Consider the following 21682-nt stretch of genomic DNA (forward strand, 5'->3'; position numbering starts at 1 on the left):
ATTATCAACAGACTAAGTGCACAAAGACAACAGGAAACATAAAAGCAGCTACTTTGGGTCCTCTAAACTCAACTTATTTTAAAAATTGCTCTGCTGGATATACAGAAAATTCCACAAAGCTACGCAGAACAAGGGAATTGTTGCATGTGCCTTCAATAGATGCAAACACACAGCCACATTTTCTTTTTTCTTCTCTGGGTGGAGAACAGTGAGGAAGATGTTCCTCATCTCACCCATGTTTATTTTAAGGCAGAAGTAAAATAGTACGTAGAATCAGAGAAACTACAAAAAAACGCGTGCAAGGGCTCCGTGGTTTTCTCCATCACTAATCCTTCCAAGCCTCCAGTTCCCTAATTTCTTTTTCCAACACTGCTTCTGCTAGTCTGGTGACTTGTAACTGGTGAAGCCTTCTCACTGCATGGACATGTGTGGCTTTATTATTTTTTCGATGAGATAGTTGTTTCAAGAAAAGATAAAAAATGGGAAATTGTGTGACATATTTCTTGATGTGAGTGTTAATGCCTGTTCACCTTAAAATTCTTTCCTAAACTGTATACTTATGTGTTATACTTTTTTGTCTAGGTTATTTCACAACTTTAAAAAGTATGGAAAAAAAGGTTGTTTGACAGCTCCTTAGTTTGACTGGGGAGAGAGCTTGGGTTGCAGTCCTGAATTCTCCACTAAACTAAAGACAGTTTTCCTTAAATGTCCTGTAATTAGCATAATTATAATCTTATTTCAGATGTAGCTGCTGAACTTTGGCAAAAAATTAATAATCACTTTCTCATTTGTATTTCTCCCCAAGACATTTCTGCATGCATGGTGAAAGCACTCCAAAAGCAGTCACTGATCATCCCTGAGTTACCAACCACAAAATGCAGCTGAAATGTTAACTATTCCCAAAGCTTAATCAGGGAAAGGACTCATGCAATGTGTTCAAAGGATGCCATTTTCAAAGACATAATACGAAAGGCGAATTCTGAGTTACAGTAGACAACCTGCACACGTGAATCTGGTTATAGCTACGTTATGCTTTTTCCGTAAGATGACTAGACTCTCCATTAGACTGCCATTTGGATCATCTATGAGATAAAAGGATCAATTTTTAAATATTGTGTTATTCAGGAAGGTGGAAGAGTCAACTTGGTTCACATTGCTCAGTCAGAACTTTCAAACGATAGATTGATTCCCCACAGCATACAGCTAGCTCTTGAGTTTGGACCTAGCACGATGAGGAGGAGATGTTTTTGCTCAGTCAACATGTCCACGTGTGCTTGCAGACGTTGCTGGTGGGAGTAGAAATTGGCAATCTGGTATGTTACATATGCATAAGCTATAAACCAGCTATACCACTTCGAGAAGAGATCATCAGATAGGCAAAAATTAGACACATGAACATTCGGTCTAACATTTTCAGTGAAAGTTTAAAATTTTCTAAGTTCCTGAAAACCCCATCATTATGTGATTAAATGAGTCATGGCACAGTCCCATAAGAGGAACACTAAGCACCCATTTTAGAAGATGGTGACATACATGGTGCTTGACATGGAAAGATCTCCCTGAAAACACTGCAAACACGGTGAATAAAATGGTCACAGACTATGTAAAATACTCTCACTAAGATGTCAGCTGGATCATATGGTAAGCCTAGTTTTAGTTTTTAAGGAACTTCCATGCTGTCCTCTGAAATGGATGCACCCATTTGCATTCCCACCAACAGTGCTGGAGTGTTCCTTTTCCTCCACACCCTCTCCAGCATTTATTATTTGTAGACTTTTTAATGATGGCCATTCTGACTGTTGTAAGATGATACCTCATTGCAGTTTTGGTTTGCATTTCTCTAATAAAATCAGCGAAATTGAACTGTGGTTACCAGAGGGGAAAGGGAGGGGGAGGTATAGTTAGGAGTTTGGGATTAACAGATACACATTATTATATATAAAACAGATAAACAACAAGGACCTACTGTATAGCACAGGGAACTGTATTCAGTTTCTTGTAATGAGCTGTAATGGAGAAGAAACTGAAAAAATATATAGTTATGTATGCATGCGTATAACTGAATTGCTTGGCTGTGCACCTGAAAAAAGCATTGTAAATCAAATAACTTCAATAAAAATAAGAGTTAAAAGAAAAAAAAAAAGATGTCAGTTGGGATCAGCTGGTCTTTTGAGAGACAAATGAGGAATCTAGCTGCCCTCCCAGTCCTTTTGAAGGACGGATGAAGCAGGTCAGGACAAAGAGGGCACATGTGGAGTAGCCCGGCTTCCAGTTTCCACATCTGCTGCACACTGGTGATGGGCACCAGGTCCTGGCCATCCTGCTTGTGCCCTCCCTCTCCTGTAGACCTCTCCCCGCGGCAGACCCACCTCTCTTCAAATCCCAAGACCCAAGGCTGTGTGTGTCACAGGCAATTACAAAGTGTGCAGAGACACAGCACCCCAAACCACCTAAAGTGAAACATTGCCAGAAAGGTTATATTCTGAAAGAACTTCAGCCATCTGCTGCCAAGAATGTCATACCAGCAGGGCTAATCTCCAGATTCCAGTCAACCCCTCTTCCCCAATCTCCTTTGCCCCTGGCTGGCTTCTCCCCACCCCCAAGAAGCTTATCAACTTCCACTAAGCAGGGAGAAGCTGACTCTTTTTCAGTCATTTCCTTCTAGGCCATCCAGATCTGAAGGGGCCTGTTAAGGCTTTTTCTTAAAATAGATGATAGATAGACAGACAGACAGACAGACGGATGGAATAATGACACTAAGACTCAGAGAAGCAAAACAGCATTCTCTAAGTAACTCCCAGATCTTGCTTCTAGAAGACTGAGGTTATAACAGAGTTAACATTTGGGGGGTAAGTTTCAAATACTAGAAATGACATAAAATCTAAAGAGGGCTATAGAATGACACAGGCCCCCAAATCATCAGTTGATGGTGAACATTTTTCAAGGGACTTAAAAGAGATGTTCGAATGATCACGTGAAAGTCTGGCAATGTTTCAACAGTTAAAACCAAGTAAATAATGCTGATGAAAGTGATAACAATAAAACAGTACTCCTAACAGCAAGTTAACATATGAGAACCAACAGCTATGTTATGTTTCTTGTAAATGATAAATTTTCCATCCTTGATACACAGTATTCTCAGTAGTGCTAGAGAAACCTCTGAGGAAACCTTTGGATGGCGCATAGAATATTTCAAAATACTGCTGGTTGCTCTCCAACCTGCCCAGCAGGGAGCGAGGGAACTGTGTTATTGTTACAGACCCAATCGTTACCAAAGGGTCCTTCCTTTGGGATACATGGCTACTTTTATTTATTTTTTTTAATGGAGTCTCTTTAACATTTGAAAATTATAAACTCTTTCCTTCACTTAATAATCCTCCCTTTTTCCCCCTTCAACTTTTCAAAAAGTCTCCTGAAATGGAAGAGAACACTATACTACTCGCGAGGTCCTTCTAGATCTGCACTCTCCAGTACGGTAGTTACTAGCCGTCTGTGGCCACTCACCACTGGGAATACGGCTGGGATGGTTTCAAATGTACTGTAAGTCCAAAGGACACAACAGATGTCCAAAACGTAGTATGAAACATTAGAATATAGAATATCTCAACAATAATTTTTATGTAGATTATAGGTCGAAATGAGAATATTTTAGATATACTGGGCTAAATGAAACAAATAATTAATTTCATCTGTTTCTTTTTTACTTTTTTATTGTGGCTACTAAGAAATATAAAATTACATATGTGGCTCACGTGCATGGTTTACGTTATATTTAAACCAGAAACCACTCTTCTAGATCATGACAACATACATGCTTCTGAAGGGAAGGTCATTAGCATTTCATTTACGATATGATCCTGCAGGATTAAGGAAATGACTCTGGGGGCAAATCATTCTATATTTGGATTCTGGCTCTGCTATTCACTAGATGTGTATAACTTTGGGCAAGTTGCTTAACCTGTCTTTGCTCTAGTTTCTTCATCTGTAAAATATCGATAATAATAGGTTTATAAGGACCATTAAATGAGATGATATATGCAAAGTGCTTAAAACAGTGCCTTGTGCATAAATACGCAGTGAAGCTCTCTAGATTATTTTATGACTGTAATTGTTATTATTATTACCATTACTCAGTTGAAATTTAATCAGTGCATTCTGCCTTTTCAACACCCCCTGCATACATGTGCAAACCATTTTAATGACCATTTCATGAAAAAGACACTAAAACCATATGAAACAGAGACTGCATTGACTTCATGAGACACATGGGACAGTGAACAAAAAAGTGGATTAAAAATCCACTTCTTCCCAGACCTAAAGACTGCCTTTTCTTGATTTTTAGAAATCTAACAGCTAATGGAAGTCCATTGCAGAAAGTCATCAGGGGCAGCTGATAAGCATAATCACAGCTGAACACAGAAGCACATCTCACCCCAGGTAGGATCTATGTCTCTTTCAGGGTCAGCCAAACTTTTTATTTTCAAGAAGAAATAAACATTCAACTTTCTTATGATATCTTTCCCCAAAATATGACAAAATACTCAAGATGAATAAAATCACAGTGCAGATCTTATTGCATAAGAAGTGAGCTATAACCCGTACACTCACAGTCAATTAATCTTCGACAAAGGAGGCAAGATTATACAATGGAGAAAAGACAGTCTCTTTGGCAAGTAGTGCTGGGAAAGCTGGACAGTGGCATATAAATCAATGAAGTTGGAACATTCCCTCATACCATACACAAAAATAAACTCAAAATGGCTTAAAGACTTAAACATAAGACAGGACACTATAAATCTCCTAGAAGAGAACATAGGCAAAACACTGTTTGACATAAATCATAGAAATGTTTTCTTAGGTCAGTCTACCAAGGCAATAGAGATGAAAGCAAAAATAAACAAAAGGAACCAAATTAAACTTGTAAGCTTTTGCACAGCAAAGGAAACCATAAATAAAATGAAAAGAATCTACAGAATGGGAGAAAATATTTGCAAATGATGTGACTGACAAGGGCTTAATTTCGGGAATATACAAACAGCTCATACAACTCAATAACAACAACAACAAAAAAAACCCAACTGAAAAATGGGCAGAAGACCTAAACAGACATTTCTCCAGTGAAGACATACAGATGGCCAATAGGCACATGAAAAGATGCTCAATATTGCTCATTATCAGAGAAATGCAAATCAAAACTGCAATGAGGTATCACCTCACACCAGTCAGAATGGCCATCATTAAAAAGTCCACAAATGATAAATGCTGGAGAGGGTGTGGAGAAAAGGGAACCCTCCTACACTGTTGGTAGCAATGTAGTTTGGTGCAGCAATTATGGAAAAACAGTATGGAGATTCCTCAAAAAACTGAAAATAGAGTTACTATGTGATCCAGCAATCCTACTCCTGGGCATAAATCTGGAGAAAACTCTAATTTGACAAGATACATGCTCATCGTAGCACTATTTACAACAGCCAAGACATGGAAGCAACCTGAATGTCCATTGACAGATGACTGGATAAAAATTTGGGGTGTGTGTGTGTGTATACACATACATATATATATAGACACACACACACACACACATATATACATATATATATATACACACATATACATGCACAATGGAATACTACTCAGCCATAAAAAAGAATGAAATAATGCCATTTGCAGTAACATGGATGGACCTAGAGATTACCACACTAAGTGAAATAAGTCAGACAAAGAAAGACAAATATCATACGATATCATTTATATGTGGAATCCAACAAAATGACACAAATAAACTTATTTACAAAACAGAAACAGACTCATAGACATAGAAAACAAATTTATGGTTACCAAAGGGGAAAGGGGCAAAGAGGGATAAATTAGGAGTTTGGGATTATCAGATACAAACTAATACATATAAAATAAACAACAGGGTACTACCTGTATAGCACAGGGAACTATATTCAATATCTTATAATAACCTATACTGGAAAAGAATATGAAAAAGAATATATATATGTGTATAACTGAATCAGTACGGTGTACACCAGAAACTAACACAATAGTATGAATCAACTATACTTCAATTAAAAAAAAAAGAAGTTAGCTATAGGTACCATCTTGATATACCACGATTAGGAGCATAAGCACTTTATTAAAAATAAAATGTAATTAAGAGTGAAAGCTACTTTATGTAATTTGTGAAGTAATATGTGAATTAAGCCAGATATGGAAATTTGAGTTAGTCCAATGCCCACCTTAGACAGGCTGGGAACACGCACTATTGTTACAACAAGGATATGAGTTCACGTGCTGTGTCTCCTCGCTTTGAATGGCGGCACTGACAACACCAGCCTAAAGCTATTCTCTTGTCTCTAGTTTCTGGGCTCTGACACATCAGACATTCCTAATGCCATCTTTCTACCCCAAATTTCACATGAACACACCTACTTCAGAAAAGTCTTGCACACTTATTTGCAGTTTAAACCTTCAAAACAATGTAATAAGGAATCTTCAAATTTTTGAAAATCAAGAATTATTAAGTATGGTTTTTTTTTAAAAAGTCCTTCAACTGTTGCTTCAGAAGGTTTTCTAGAACAACATTTCTAAGCTGGCACTGAATGCCACTGCACCTGAGAAACCAATAATGGGCCCTAATATGGTCTCTTATGTAGACACTGAAACCAAGCCATATAAAGTATGACATTACCTTATTATCCTCCAGGTTGATCACCTCCAAGAAGTCATGACTCTCTAACCCTTGGAGGCTACTGATCTGATTGTGGGACAGATCCAGGATCTGCAGGGCTCTTAGGTCATCCAACCCTGTGATCTTCTCAATCTGGTTATTGCTCTAAAAATTGATAAAATACACTTAATGTCCTGAAGGCCTCTCATAGAGAGAAGTGTAATGACAAGTTTTCATTTGGATAGTGCCCCAAACCTCTTAGAATCAGTAAGACATTCTTGTCTCTCCTCTCGTTCCCATCATTCACCTCTTTAAACACACACACACACACACACATCCCAGAAAGAAATTCCACTTCTTCAGCTGGGAGACTCAGGGCATAATATTTTCACTAGAGGTAAAGCAGATGATAGTCTGAATCAATAGGAAAGACAAAGGCTACGTAGTATAAGCTTCCATCACTGCTAACCTCAAGCCTAATGGCAGCACAGCTCTATGCTAACCTTCAGAGATATAAATTTAATGCAGTTCTTTCATCGCCATCACAAAAAACCACTTGAATATTATAACTGCTACATATATTAGGTTTTCAGAAATATTCTGAATATAATCACTTCCTATCACGGGGGCTGTGGTGGTGTGATACAGGCCTCCACCTATTCATGCTCTTGTACAGTTCCTCCTCTTGAATCCAAGCTGGACCTAAGATTCGCCTTAACCAAAAGAATATGGCGAAAGTGTTGCAGTTCCAAATCTAAGACTTAAGAAGGCCTAACAGCGTCCCCTCTTGTTCTTGGAGCCCTGAGCTGCTGTGTAAGAACTCTAGCTCTTTTGTGGGAGAGAATTTGTGGACAGGTCACATGGGGAGGAGCCCTGAGACCAAATAGAGAGGAGAAACCCAGCCGTTCCAGCGTCCCGGCTGAGCCCAGCCAGCAGACAATCTGCAAGCTGAACATAGCAAGACCAGTGGAACCACCCTACTGACCCCAGCTCAGATTACAGAACTGCTGGCTAATAAAATAGTTAAGTGATGAAATTTCTCCACACCACTACACTTGGGGTGGCATGTTATGCAACAATAAGTAACTAAATTCTTCAATAATTTGCATATAAGCATCTTCTCAGACAATAACCATAAAACAAAGAAATAAGACTTAAATGTTGTTCTCTTTCCTAGCTCCCATGTACACATAACAGCAAATTACAGTGATAATAATAATTTGCATTTTCTTGTAATTTTCCAACAGATTCAAAATTCCTTGGCTTCATTAGCCTTTGAGCTATAACAATATGCCACAATAAAAGTAAACTTTGAGTTGAGAATCACAAAGTAATTTTGGTTTCAATTAACACCACGTTATACCCATCCTTAAACTTTTAAAACTTTTACTGAGCACTTTAGAACTAAAAAATGAAATTATAGTATTCTCTACCATCTATCATTTTTTCCTGGTACATGTTTTCCAATATATTTAATAGTAAGAGCTCATTTTCACCCAATTTTCATAAGATTTCACTTCAATAATGAGCAAGATTTATGTTCATTAGTATAATTCTATGGTTGTTGAAAATATATTAATAGAATGTTGATAATCTATAAAGCTGAATGATAGTACATGGGGGCTCATTAAACTACTCCCTTTATCTTTAAATATGTCTGAAAAATTCCATAATAAGAAGGAAAAATACTCATAACCCAACTGGCCTAAGTCAAATTTCCTACTGTTCAAAAAAGTTCTAGAAAATGGAATAGAAAAGGGAAAGAAAAAACGACACTAACCTGAACATAATATCCATATTAATTCAACTTAGTGAAATAAGACCTCAATATTCTATTTAAAATATGCACACATATCAAATTTATATATAATACACTTCTCCCAAAGAAATCTGAAGTGCTGTAGATGTGGAAGATAACCTGTAATTCTTCTTTAGAGGGTCTCTGATGGCTTTCAAAATGGTAAGCAGAGTGAGGCATAGAAAAGTTTAATTACATAGCCTATGGTCATAAAAGAAAGCAGAACTGAGAGACCTTCAGAATCAGAATTTCTGAGTTGAAAGTCATCTAGTCAAACCCTAAAGTGATACATTGCTCGTCAAAGTGCACATCTAGTTTCTGCACGAACAGTTCTTCTAGCTTGTTTTAGCATGATTAGCAGGGGAAAGGGGGCCTTCAGAGAGAAACTATTTTATTAAATAAATGAAATGAGAAATATCCTTATTTTCCCATGGAGGGGGCACAAATGGCTTTTACTAAGACAAAATGATTTTTAAAGTTTGGAATGTGTTGTCCTTACTTGCTAAAGGTTGACAGAACAGGTCACAAGTGAATCATATTTCCCCCTAACATTTATCATGAAAGTTGATGGTAGAGCATTAACAATCGGTTTGTATAGTTATTGTATTTGCATTGTTATTTTTTTCTCTAAATTGCAAAATGAATTATTTTCAATAGCAAACCAATTGGTTTACCGAGTCCACAAATTTAAAAAATAAAATCATTAAAAACTGTTGAAACAAATGTCATTTTACATTTTATGTATTGTATTTAATATATGGAAAAGAAAGCTTTCCTATGCTCAAAAAATTTTAAGGAAAATGAATGAGGTATTTTCTAGTTCACCTTGGGTGATGTGGGTGGGGAATGGGAACAATCCACCTAATCTACTTGTAGGAAAAATAAGTCTTTTATGCTTTTCCTAAAAGCTTCTTGAGACGGAACTGTCAGGACAGATTACGTATTTAGTTATTGAAGCAAAGTCTTAGGATGAAGGTGCTATGTGTTGTTATTAATAATGAGCTTAGCTCTCGTTCCCTCAGGCACACCCCCACATCTCTTTCCACATACCATGCTCCACTTAAAAGTTAACAGGAATGCCAATACAAAGAGATACAAAAGGAAAAGGATAAGGTTCTAACAAGCTACTGAACGTACTGCCAATAATCCTCCAAGTTATTATAATTTTAAAATGCGACTCTCTTTAATAATTTTTTAATTTGCAATCCAACTTACCAAATTCATTTTCATTTACGCTTTGCTAACATGCCTTAATGGGCAGAAAGTATGAAACCTCAGGGGAATTATTAAACCTTTCCATACCTTGGTACTGGGAACCAGTCCTTCACCGTCACCTAACTCACTGTAAAGAGTGAAGGGTCTTGAAAAGGCACTTTAGGCTCCAAGCTCAGGGAGAGAAAAATTAACACATAGCAGCCAACTTTCAGATGTCTGGTTAAGTAAGACAGAATAGTACATTGAATACGTCAAAAATCAGCAGATAACCCAAGACGTCAGTTCAAACAACAGTTTAACACTCTCCTGTGGGGTAGTTCACACAAGAAATTAATGAGCTACTAGACTCATGGCTTAAAATCCCCCTGGTGACAGAAATAATAAAGCCATCCAAGGGTAGGTAATAAGTGAGAGGAGGGATGTGAGGAAGAAGAAAGAAACCTAGATAACCTACACACTATGTTATCAGCCCCCAAATTAGTGAGCTGGACTGTTACTTTAAAAATACTGTATCTTTGGAATTATGATGATCCTGCCGATTTTTAAATAAATTGTATTTTCATTCCGTCACAGTCATATAGAGTGTCACAGCTTAAGAAGAGTGCTTTCTATGGGAAAAATTAAAATTTTTAACATTCTGATTGGACTCATTCACTTATTCTCAGCACTAACTCTGGTTTTCTAGAATCGGAGATGAGCATATAGTGATGTTAAAGGACTGCCAAAATTTCAGTGCCCAATGATTCATTTGAGAGCAATGAAGTGTTAACTGCAATAGATATTACGCTCAAATATGTCTAAGTGCTATTTCATCAATAAGACATTATAAATATACTTTACACAGTGATTAAAAGTATGCCTTTCTTACTCAGTGTTAAAGTCGATCTTTTAAAAAATGGAATTTGTATGCCAAATTAGAAAATCATTTTACTTTAGTATCAAATATTCATCACACACACGCACACAGCACACAAGTTACGAGAAGGAGCAAACAACACGGAAGACAATGACATTTCATGAAGGAGTTAGCTCTTCATAAAATTTAAAAATCCTAATTGTCATTCATATATTTCCTAAGACATTAACACGTACTCCTATAAAGAATAACATTTTTGTGAGACTCACCAGGGAAAGTATTTTGATTGGCAGCATGCCTAAACCATCGATAGCTGTGAGCTTGTTCTTGGCCAGACTGAGGTGGGTGAGGTTGCTGCACTGATCTAGCCCACTGATGTGGGTTATCTCGTTGCCTGGACACCACAACGATGTTTAAGGAAAATGTTATCAGCAACATTTTGAAGAATAAAAGAATCAGTATTCAATCATCATTAGAAAAACCAGACAACGGCATACATTTAAAAAGTACTCACTACCCAGTGTAGGATGAACGCTAAATCTTAAAATTTATTTTATCATATAGAAGTTAATACTAGCACATTTAAAATTCATTTTTTAAAAAGGCATAGCTTTGGAGTGTGCTCGGATGCATTTGTATTCATATGTGACTCATTTAATTGGTGAGGAAAAATATTTCAGAGTGATTCAAAGCTGCCTCCTTGGCAGTGTTCCTTCCTTGGTTCCTTAATGGTCTCCATGAGACGGTCCTGTGCTTTCCCACAGGCAGAACTTCTGAAGACAGGGTCGCCCTGGAAAGGCACAGGCACCCAGCTTTCTCATCCCCCTAAGCAGGGAAAGAGGCTGGGAGACAGCAGGTGCAGAAAATGGGTGAGGCCGAGAGGAACAGCCTTTCCTTCTATCTATACTGGCTTCTCTCTTTAAAATACTTGAGGCTTAAACTCAGCCTTCATTTCCTCACCTGTTGATTAAGTTTCTAGTCATTTTTAAATTGAACTTCTAACCTTTTGTGTTCCATTCTTACAGTCACCTAAAACTGCAAACTCAAAAGTTGCCAAGTCTACTTACCTCTCTCTGTCCTCGATCTGTTTGGCCAATTTCCCCACCAAAGCTCAGTTTTCCCTCCCAAGTAGGATTAGACATCACCATTCTCTCAGCCACTTGTAATCCTCAGGGCATCCAATCAATCACCAAGACCGGACATCTTTTGCTTTAAAACAGCTCTTCAATGACACCCTTCCTTTTCATTCACTCCTCTGCCAACTTAATTCAGCTTGGGTACCAATGGGCACCTCTAACATCCATTTCTTCCTGCCCTCAAGCCCACCTGACCCACTGTAGTCAGCTTAATTTTTTTTTCCAAAATATTCAATGGATATCATGCTTTGGTTAAAAAAATTCTCACAGGACAATTTTCAAATTCTTCACTCTGGCATTTAAGGCCCATCAGTTTAAGCAAAAGCAAAACTGATTTATGCAATATCATCCCCATTATAATCCAGGGAAAATTCTCCAATTCTGTCAGGTCAGTCTTCTCAATAGTTCTGGAATATCCCAACAACTTTCGTACTTGGCACTGTATCTTTTTTTCATACTGCTTTCCTATTTCTTTCTAAACCCTGTCCATTCTTCAGGACTTAATTCAAATTCCACATTTTAAAGCTTTCTTTCTTTCTTTCTTTTTTTTTAACATTCACATTAAACCAATACCTTAAGTATTTCTTTTTGACAAATCACCTCATTTCCTTATTTCTATTACATTTTAATTACATAAGTACAAATGACAGACTGGCAGAATATATCTGGCAACATAGACAGATATAGACAAAGAATTACTATCTAGAAAACAAAGAATGACAATAACCCAACGGAAAATGGAGAAAGAACATGTCCAAGAAATTCCCAGAAGAGCAAATCCAAGTGGCCAACATGATAAACACATGAAAAGACACTCTGCCTCAGCTGTAGTCAGGAGAAAGCAAAGTGAGATGCCATTCTTCCACCTGCCAGTTTGGCAAACATTTCAGAGCTTTTGAGGAACAGACTCTTTCCTACCACTGGGTGAGAGGGTTCGCTATGATACGGTCACTTCGGAGGCTCTTTGGCAGTGTCTGTTATAACTGTGAATATCACAGCAATTCTGATTCTTGGCATCCACTCTAGACAAACTATTTCTTCCTCAAAGCTTTTTCTGGTCAACTTGTGACACCCCATCTATCTCCTTCCATTAATCACGGAATCAACAATTTTTTTTTTAAGAAAAAGGAAGGGATCACAAGTATCACAAAGTCATACATTTTGCCTCATAATTATTTGTAGTTATCCTAATTTTACTACTTGCTACTTACGTGACATAATTTCTTTCTGCTCAGATTTTTCATCTGTAAAGTGGGGATAGTATCAGTTGCCATGAAGGCCAAAAGTTAGATCTTGAGAAAAAAATTTTTAAATGATTGTGAATGAGTTGCACAAAACATAAAGTACCTCATAACTACAGAGGCATTGTTATCATTACTAAATTACAAGCACATGAGGCCAACCACATCCTCCACTTCTTGGCCAATAGCATAAAATGGAAGATTCAAGGCCAGGGTTGATTTTGAGAAGACCCAGGCCAGAGAAAGAGGTTATTAGGAAACTAGCAGCAATGATGAGAAAACACTGCCAAATGAACCAGAAATTCCTAGAAATTTCTAGATTTTCCTCACTGGTTCCAGAGTCAATCCTTGGGCTGAAGCTCGGTTCTGCTTGTCGTCAATATGCATTTCAAAACCACTTTCATTAAGCTTCCTGCCAGAACAGCGCTACAAATAGAGTGGTAACACTTATGCCCACAAACATGGTCCTTCTTTCTGCTTCCATTTTCTTTGGGCTATTTTTAAACCATCATTCTGGAACTAGAACAAAGACTAGATCTTTGTAGACACAGATTGTAAGGAAGGATGTGAAATATAGGAAACAGGAGCTTAAACTCTCACACAGATATAGATGGAATAAAACATTCTTGGAGTGGCAACCTCAGGTTAAAAAAAAAAATAAGCATGGAAAACTTCAAATGTCCATCTGTCTCAGTCTAGCAGAGGAAGTAACAGTCTTTAAGTCCTCTTTCAGGGCCACTAGTGTCTTGGCAGCTCCACTTCAACCAAAATCAAGACACACTGAATTACGAAGGAGAGTAAAACAAATTACGGGTGGCTGAGTCAGGAAGCGTTCCCATGGGACACAAGAGGGACTAGAAAACAGGAATCCTGAACCCGCCAAGAGATAATGGGACCCGAAATGGGAAAGGCTGTTTACTGCATATACAGCAATTTTCCAAGACATCAGAGGCAGTTCCCTTGGTGCATCCAGCCCACTTTCTAGCTTTGACTAGCAGGACAAGTCATGGCTTATGACATTAGTGCTGCAAGGGCCAACAGGAGGAGGGATACAGATGCCTCACTGCAGCCGTGGCCATGGCTTCTGCAGCTGCCACTGCGGTCGCTCACAGCACTGGGCAAAGGGTGAGGGTTGATGGAACATCTCTGTTGAGAAATCTGTTCATTTCACAAAAATTGTCTCCAGTTTTCCAACTCTTCACTTCGAATTTCAAGGAATTTCGGACACTGTAAGTTACAATTGGCCCTTGAAAAACATGGGTGTGAACTGTATGGGTTCATGTATGCTTGGATTTTTTCCACTCAATACACAGTACCGTAGTACATCATCTGAGGTTGCTTCCGCTGATGCAGAGCTGTGGATGCAAAAGACTCAAAGTAATGTGTAGATATTCGACTGCTCTGGGGTTGGTCCCCTAACCCTTGCTATTATTCAAGGGTCAACTGCAATCAGGCGCTTAAGTAAAGAATACTTTTAACAGTGATGTAACATCTCCCCTCCTCCAATTCCTCCCAGTCACATCAAATGTGACTACTAGCAATGACAATGGTCAATATGCAGGGCTGGCCCATCCAGAGCCCTAAATTCAGGAACATCTTTATCTCCTTCATCTCCCATTTTCTTATCTTAAGAACCTTGCCCTTCCTTTTAACATTATTCTTTCATGTTCTTTCATAGGTCTTGGGACTTTCTGATAAGAAGAAATATAATCAGATAAGTCACTAAACTATTACAATGAATTAGCTTACTTGGCTAATCCTCTTAGGTATATTTTAATTTTAAAAGGCCACTATCAAGAGAAAGAGACTCAGAGAACTCAAAATCATCATACTGCATTCCAGCTCTAAAGTTTTTACAATTCTGCGAATAAATCTTTTACAATGGAACTGAATGAAGGGACCCAAAGGCACATAAGCATAACTTTACAGCTAGAGAAAAGCGCAACAATGTATTTTTACATTTTGGCGATGCTGTCAGCAGTTCACAGTGCCTGACATGAATTATTCACTAGTTCGGTATTTGCTCTTATTCATTTGTCTACAATCATAAAATATGGGCCGGGTGTATAGAAAACAGTTACTAAGAAAAAAGTAGGAAATCCATCATAATTCTCTGAGTGGAAAGAACCACAATGATGGCTTTAATCAAAACCAGTCCTGAAAGATCTATATCACCTTACCAGTGAAAAATGTTCTTCAGTTTAGGGGTGAGTCTCTCTAAGAAATGAAATACGCATACTCTTTAAATGGCTATGTGATAAAAGTCGTAATTATTCAATGAATTGCAACATGGGGAAAACAATGGAATTCAAAAGACGTAGTCTCAGTTCAACCGTTTATCAAATAATCTCATGTCATGTCACATGTCACAGAACCTCCCTGGGTCTTGGGCTCCGATTCCATAAAATAACAGCAATACATGATCCTTAATTCCTGTCTGGATTTAAATACTCTATGAATCACTTTTTTTTAAATTTCATGATTCTATAATCATAGAATAAATTTTAATGAACAATCAGTCAATATTTTTTAGGTAAAGAATAAACTGCATCCTTTCTTAAGACCACACAACTACTTAACCTTGGCAAAGTTTACCATCTGTTGATTTGGGATGATTATCAATTAGTCATCAGTTGCCCACATACAGAAGGACAAAATAGCATAAGATAAACTAAAAAGTGGATATCTTACAGTCAACAATCCACTCTGAGGTTTTAACGTAATCTACTACAATCACACTGTCAGCACTACAAGCTTAACTGATTTGTTCTTATTTTAAATAATTATTTTTAATAATGATAATCACACTTTAATTTTATTTTAAACAAAAGTGCACTTTTCCCTCCCTCAAATAGAGAAAACCCATATGCCCTGTAAGGAAAGTTTCAACAACTATAAAGTTTAAAAAGGATAATAGCCAAATTTCTAAAGCATTCTGAAAAGGACAAATGGACAGCATCAGATTAGAAAAGCATGACTCTCAGGTTATAACAGGGAGGACTGAGCAGCTTAGAGCTGTGGATCTCAAAGTGTGGTCTGCAGACCAGCAGTATTAGCACCACCTAGGAACCTGTTAGACATGCAAATTTTCAGGTTCCACGCCAGACCTACTTAACCAGGAGTTCTGGAGGGTGGGGACCAGCAACAGGTGTTCCAACAAGCCCTCCAGGGAATTCTGAGAGCGCTGAAATTTGAAGTTTGGTAAATAATTGCTTTCAAGCAAATGAATTTATCACTTCCAAATTAAAAAAAAATTTTAATGGTCACAGGCACATCATTGGCCATACACGGCCTGCTTTTACTTACTTGTAAAAATTAAATGAATACTCTTGAAAGCAGCACAACTCCCAGCCTAAGAAGGACATTAGCAGTAACTTCTACCTACCTCTGCTCATCTCTCCTGTCACTTCCTGATGTATCCCTCTCACAGGTACCCCTATGCTGAACTGCCTATTTCCTCCCCTCTCTTCCCTTTGGTTTTATACCTAAATTACATTTAGTTTTATTAACAGTCAGCTTGATTGATGCATGGAGATATTTCATTCATTTTCACTGCTGGGTGGTAATGCTATTGTAGCAGTATACCATGATCTAGTTATGCTTTCTCTTATCAAGGAACACTTGAGGTATTTCAATTTTTTGCTATTATGCTATTTTTTTGCTAATATGTTGTTATGAGGATTCTCATACAAGCCTTTGGGTACACATGTGCTAAACTTCCTGTAAATAAGAATCAAAGTGCTACATCACAGAAAATGTTTTATTGTTCCTTGTCTGGTTTGGATATCAAAGTAACTTCATTAGAATGAATTGTGAATATGCCTTTTATTTTTAATCTTTGAAAGAATGTGCTCATTATTGAAAGGTTTGTTCTTAAAAGTTTGGCTCCGGTGGGGTTTTTTGCATAAAGATTTTTAATTTAATTAATTTTAATTTGTAATGAATTACTTTTATGGGTACAGGACTACTCAGGGTTTCTATTTCCCAATCAGCATTTTGGTGCATTACATTTTTCAAGGGATTTATCTATTTCACCTAACTTTTCAAATGTACTGGCATAAAAAGGCTGTTTAGAAATTTTTTATCTTAAAGCTTTTTAGTCTTTTCAAAAATCTAATCTAATTACATAATTATACACAATATGATATACTTGAAAAGAACAAAAGAAAGAGGCATAGTGAGAACCGGTTAAAAACCAGCCTACTATCTTTTCAAAATCGTAAGCTATCTAAGAAGTAGTTTATGAAGGGTAGCTTGTTCTGGATATTCATCTTTGCATTTTTTAAAAACACAGGTGAGGAAAGGTGCCAGGTTACATTCTAATTACATGGCCATGAATTTCAGTTGGTTCTGATGTGATGATTACAGCTTTTTATACTTTGAAGATGCAATTGCTGCAGCTCAAGTTAAAGAAGAAAACCACTCCGATTCCTTCCTCCACTGACATCTGCAAAGTCATAACAGTTTAGCTTTTTACATGGAAAGAAAAATGCATATAGAAATCAAGACTTTCATAACAGAAATGTTTTAAAGTACGTCTTCTGTTTTGAGTCCAAAATACTGTGGAGTTGTTTTCTCTGGCAATTCCACGCTGGACACAGAAGAATATTTTTTCTGGGAGACAGAGCTCCAGGCTGTCACGTCACTATCCTCATACAGGGTTACCTGAAGATTAGAATGGGCTCTGGACATTCAAGCCCCTCTGGCTGGTTGGACTTCAGGGGGCCAGCTGACTTCTAGACCTGTGCTTCTCAAGTTTTAATATGCACTCTCATTACATGTGAGTCAGGTTAAAAATGCAGATTCTGGTTTCAGAGGTTGAGCGTAGAGTCCAAGAGTCTGCATTTCTAAGAAGTTCAAGGCAATGCTAACACTGCCAGTGGTACCCAAGCAGCATTCCTGCAGATGCCCTGAGACAAGCAGATCTCTGAGCCAGACAGCTTCCGGGCTGTCAGACTCTGCCTCCTTGTGAATGCAATATACACAGTGGCCAAGCATAAAGTGACGGTTGTATGGACGGGTGCTGCTAACGTGCACTACTTGTGGAACATTTCATTTTGATCATGTTCTCATTAGGCTACATGCAGGAAAACTTGCTCGTTTCAAGAGCACCGTCTAAATGTCCCCTAACTGCTCATTTTCACACAAAAGTTCTAAAGAGAGTGGGGCTATGTTTTAAGCCTTCCATCATACATGAACACACATATTTTCCTACAAAATATGACTTCAAGAAAATGTACCTTTCATTCTCCCCACACCCCAGCCTTATTACAAGTGCAGTGTGGACTAGCTGCTGCCACATCCCTGGAATGAGGCACTTGAGGGCAATCAATTCATTCTCCACTAGGCCCTGAAAAATCCTCAGGTGCGTAAGAGGCTACTTACTGAGAAAGAGAAGGCGCTGCTCCCTTATTACCCAGAGAACATCAGTCTCTGGTGTAAAGAAGAAACTCGAGCTCATTAAACTCAGACATGCCCAATCAACCCCTTAGGCTCCAGGAGCTGGAGGTGCCTCCTTTAAAGCAGGTGCTGTGTTTGCACGGGAGCTTGGCTCATGCAACAGGTTTGCTCCTGAGGTTGGTTGCGAATCAAAAGTTGTTGGTTTCACTTTTTTTTTTTTTTTTAATGAAAGCATCATTTGAAATACCCTAGAGAAGCTTGCTATTTAAAGGGAGCTTAATATGAATTCTTCTGTAAAATAAATAATCACTAATTTTGGCCGTATTTGGATTTTCAGATACTGAATATATATAAAATAGAGTATCAGTTTAAGTAAATTCAGCAAAAGGAGTTGGGTAAGAATCTCTTATCTGGTTCTAGAATTAAAAATAAGCCTACGTATATCAGAAGAACCACTGTCTTAGCTTTTCAGGCATAAGATGTTCTTGTCAAGCTTTGACATACAGTCTTACTCATGGTCAATAAAATATCTTTCCTCATTTTGTGAATATCAGTTCTTAATCATTTAAATGAGTCACACTTCTCTAGGAAATTGCTTATCTGGTACTGTTCCATGCCATGCGGTAGACACGTATTAATGGGTCTATTAACCAAAATTTCCCCTTTACTCATTCAAAGGATACTGTCCAGAATTAGTTTCGTGAGAGCCTGGTATGCTGACAGATCACACATTGCAGAAATTTGGTTGCAGGAAAAATCCACCTTCTGATGAGAGAAAGAGAGCAGTCTGTAATACTACACTTCTCATCCATCTTAACCACACAATTACCGGCACAAGAAGAATGTATTTTCTGATGAGGGTTTAGAATTCATTGTTGAAGTTACACATAGGCTAACATACTCACCCACGTTTCATCATTCCCTAGCTGGGACCCTTGTCTGTGCACTTCGAAGGGTACCAAGGGGATCCCTTCCCTGTGGTGGGCGCAGACATCCCCACAATTGAAATGCTTCCCGTATCTGCAGTCACTCTTCCCACTTTCAGCATTTATTTTAAACTTTCTTGATCTTTCTTCAAAATTTACCTCAGTTTTACCCTTACTTCCCACCATGTCTTTTTCCTCTAATGCCCAGCAGCCTGTACTCAGTTTCCATGCGTATCTCTCCTCTGTTTCCTTTGCCTTCTCTATTTCTATCTCAATTTACTCTCCCATGTCACCCCCTAAATGCCTGAAAAGTCTTTCTTATTCATCCCTCAGGCCATTCCTCTTCCACTCAGCACCCTTTCTCAAAATTGACTATTTCAGGAAAGTGTGTATTTTCGGAAAGCATCACTGGTTCCTACTCAAAAATATGAGACTAAAGAAAAAGATCATTAAATAACTTTGTTTAATTATCCACCTACTGGCAAAAAAGTAAAAAAAATTAAGAAAAAAAATCCACTGAACTGATAACTTGCTGAGCATAGTGTAATCATTTTCTGGAAAACTACCAAGCAATTATATAAGTACTATTCTTCTTGTGCCTTTTAATACAGTAATTCCACCCCCCAAATGCACTAAGATTATTTTATTAATGTATTAAATACTAAATACTTCAAATACTGAATACTAAAAAAATTTTTTTTAAAAAACAACTCAAGTGGCAAGAGTAGAAAACTGGCTGATTACAATATAGCAACAGGACTGCACAGTCAGTAAAATACAAGTACATAAACCATGTGAAGAAACAGAAATGTGCGAACAGAATAATAGTAAAAAAACAACCAGAACACAAAATTTCATGCATATACAAATTGCAACCACGTAAGATGCATCCTGTGAATGAATTAAAAAGTCAGTTTGGCATGATGAAATAAAGTTTAATATTTGCTTTTTTTCCCTATACAATAATGATGGATTAGAAATAAACTTATAATTATAGAGGCTTACTTATAACTGACAGATTTTCATCGACACCTTTCATTCTCGTGCCACAGCTTGCGTCTGCTCATGATACCCGTCTAGCTACTCCCCTGCCGGGGCTGTGTGCACTGTGCCCCACACGCACCTGTGATGCTGGGTTTGTTGAGACCTTGAAAGGGTTATGATTTTGCTCTGACTCACACTGGGAGTTCCATTGGAACCCAGAGCTTGTAAGAAGTGTTCATCCGTCAAATGAACCTTCTTCTCCTATTAAGAGCAAAATCATTCTAGGAAACACAGAACGGGTAGCAAGTCCGAGCTCCTGCTCTTTGGCAAATGTATGCTTTTTCTGGTTGGTGGCACAAGGCACAGAGACAAACAGAAGCAGAGCTTCCCAACAGGGTGGGACACTGGATGCAAGCCTGACTTACTGGAAACACGGGTTTTGGGTCTCAGACATGGGGTTCAATCTCAGCCTTGCTACCTGCCAGCAAAGATTAAGTTATTTAACCTTTCTGTGCTCCTGCAAGCTCATCTGTAAAATGGGTTCATTCCAGCTGCCTCACAGTTCTTTTGGGAGGATTAAAATGATACTGCATTGAAAACACAGGAAGGTCTCAGTTATTCCCCTCTCAGGTTCACTTAGGGTTCATATAAGGTTGAAATATCTCATCAGGGACAGTCTGGCACTTTGCAAGCATTTTCCTAAGGTTACCAATGTATTTGCTCTTAATTCTCTAGGAACCTTAAGCACTGGGATACATGTCATTATACATTTGTCCAAACCCACAGCATATACAACACCAAGAGTGAATCCTAAGGTAAACGGTGGACTTTGGGAGATGATGATGTGTCTGTGCGGGTGTGAGTGTAACAAAGGTACTGCTCTGGTGGGGGATGTTGATGATGGGGAGGCTGGGCGCACGTCTGGGCAGGGGCTATCCAGGAAATCTCTGTACCTCCCCCTTAATTTTGCTGTGAACCTAAAACTGCTCTAAAAAGAAAAGATGGGGTATCTGATTTGGTTTTGCTCATTTGTGCAGCCTTTTTGGGAGGGAGTGAGATAAGGCTGTGAATGAAAGAAACTCCAGGGAAGATTTTCCAAGGAAGGGGTCACGCTGTTGCCATGACTGGCATCCCTGGGACTCAGGGCAAGGCGGAAGGGGAGGCAAAGGGGGAGAATCAAGACAGCTCTGCAAGTACAATTCCTGCTGACCTGGAGGCCACAGGGCCCCACGCTGACTACAGTTAGGTATCTTGTATGGCTTATCTGGATAAAGGAACACCACCCCAGCAATAACTGTAACTACAAAGGGGGAAAATGCTCTCCTGATAAAAATGGAGTGATGTGGAACAACAGAAGAAAAATTAAGAAAGGCATCTTACTGGCAGTATGGAGGAGGTCAGATTCTAGCTTTCACACAGACTCATATTTGTGCAAGTCCCAGCAGAAGAC

At 38.2% G+C, this 21682-nt stretch overlaps 1 protein-coding gene across 17 annotated transcripts in view; it reads right to left on the reverse strand.

The window, feature by feature from the left end:
• LRGUK (leucine rich repeats and guanylate kinase domain containing) overlaps positions 1-21682 on the reverse strand; it is a 133579-nt gene that overhangs the window by 70431 nt on the left and 41466 nt on the right. For all 17 annotated transcript variants that reach the window (XM_074367033.1, XM_010947517.3, XM_074367034.1 and 14 more), the window contains 3 exons: positions 19006-19087; positions 10815-10939; positions 6698-6841 (listed from right to left, as the gene is read on the reverse strand). In XM_074367033.1, the coding sequence (XP_074223134.1) occupies positions 6698-6841; positions 10815-10939; positions 19006-19087 (351 nt within the window). The remainder of the gene's footprint in view (positions 1-6697; positions 6842-10814; positions 10940-19005; positions 19088-21682) is intronic.

Source organism: Camelus bactrianus, chromosome 7, assembly GCF_048773025.1.
Source record: "Camelus bactrianus isolate YW-2024 breed Bactrian camel chromosome 7, ASM4877302v1, whole genome shotgun sequence".
NCBI classification, from domain to species: Eukaryota; Metazoa; Chordata; class Mammalia; order Artiodactyla; family Camelidae; genus Camelus; species Camelus bactrianus.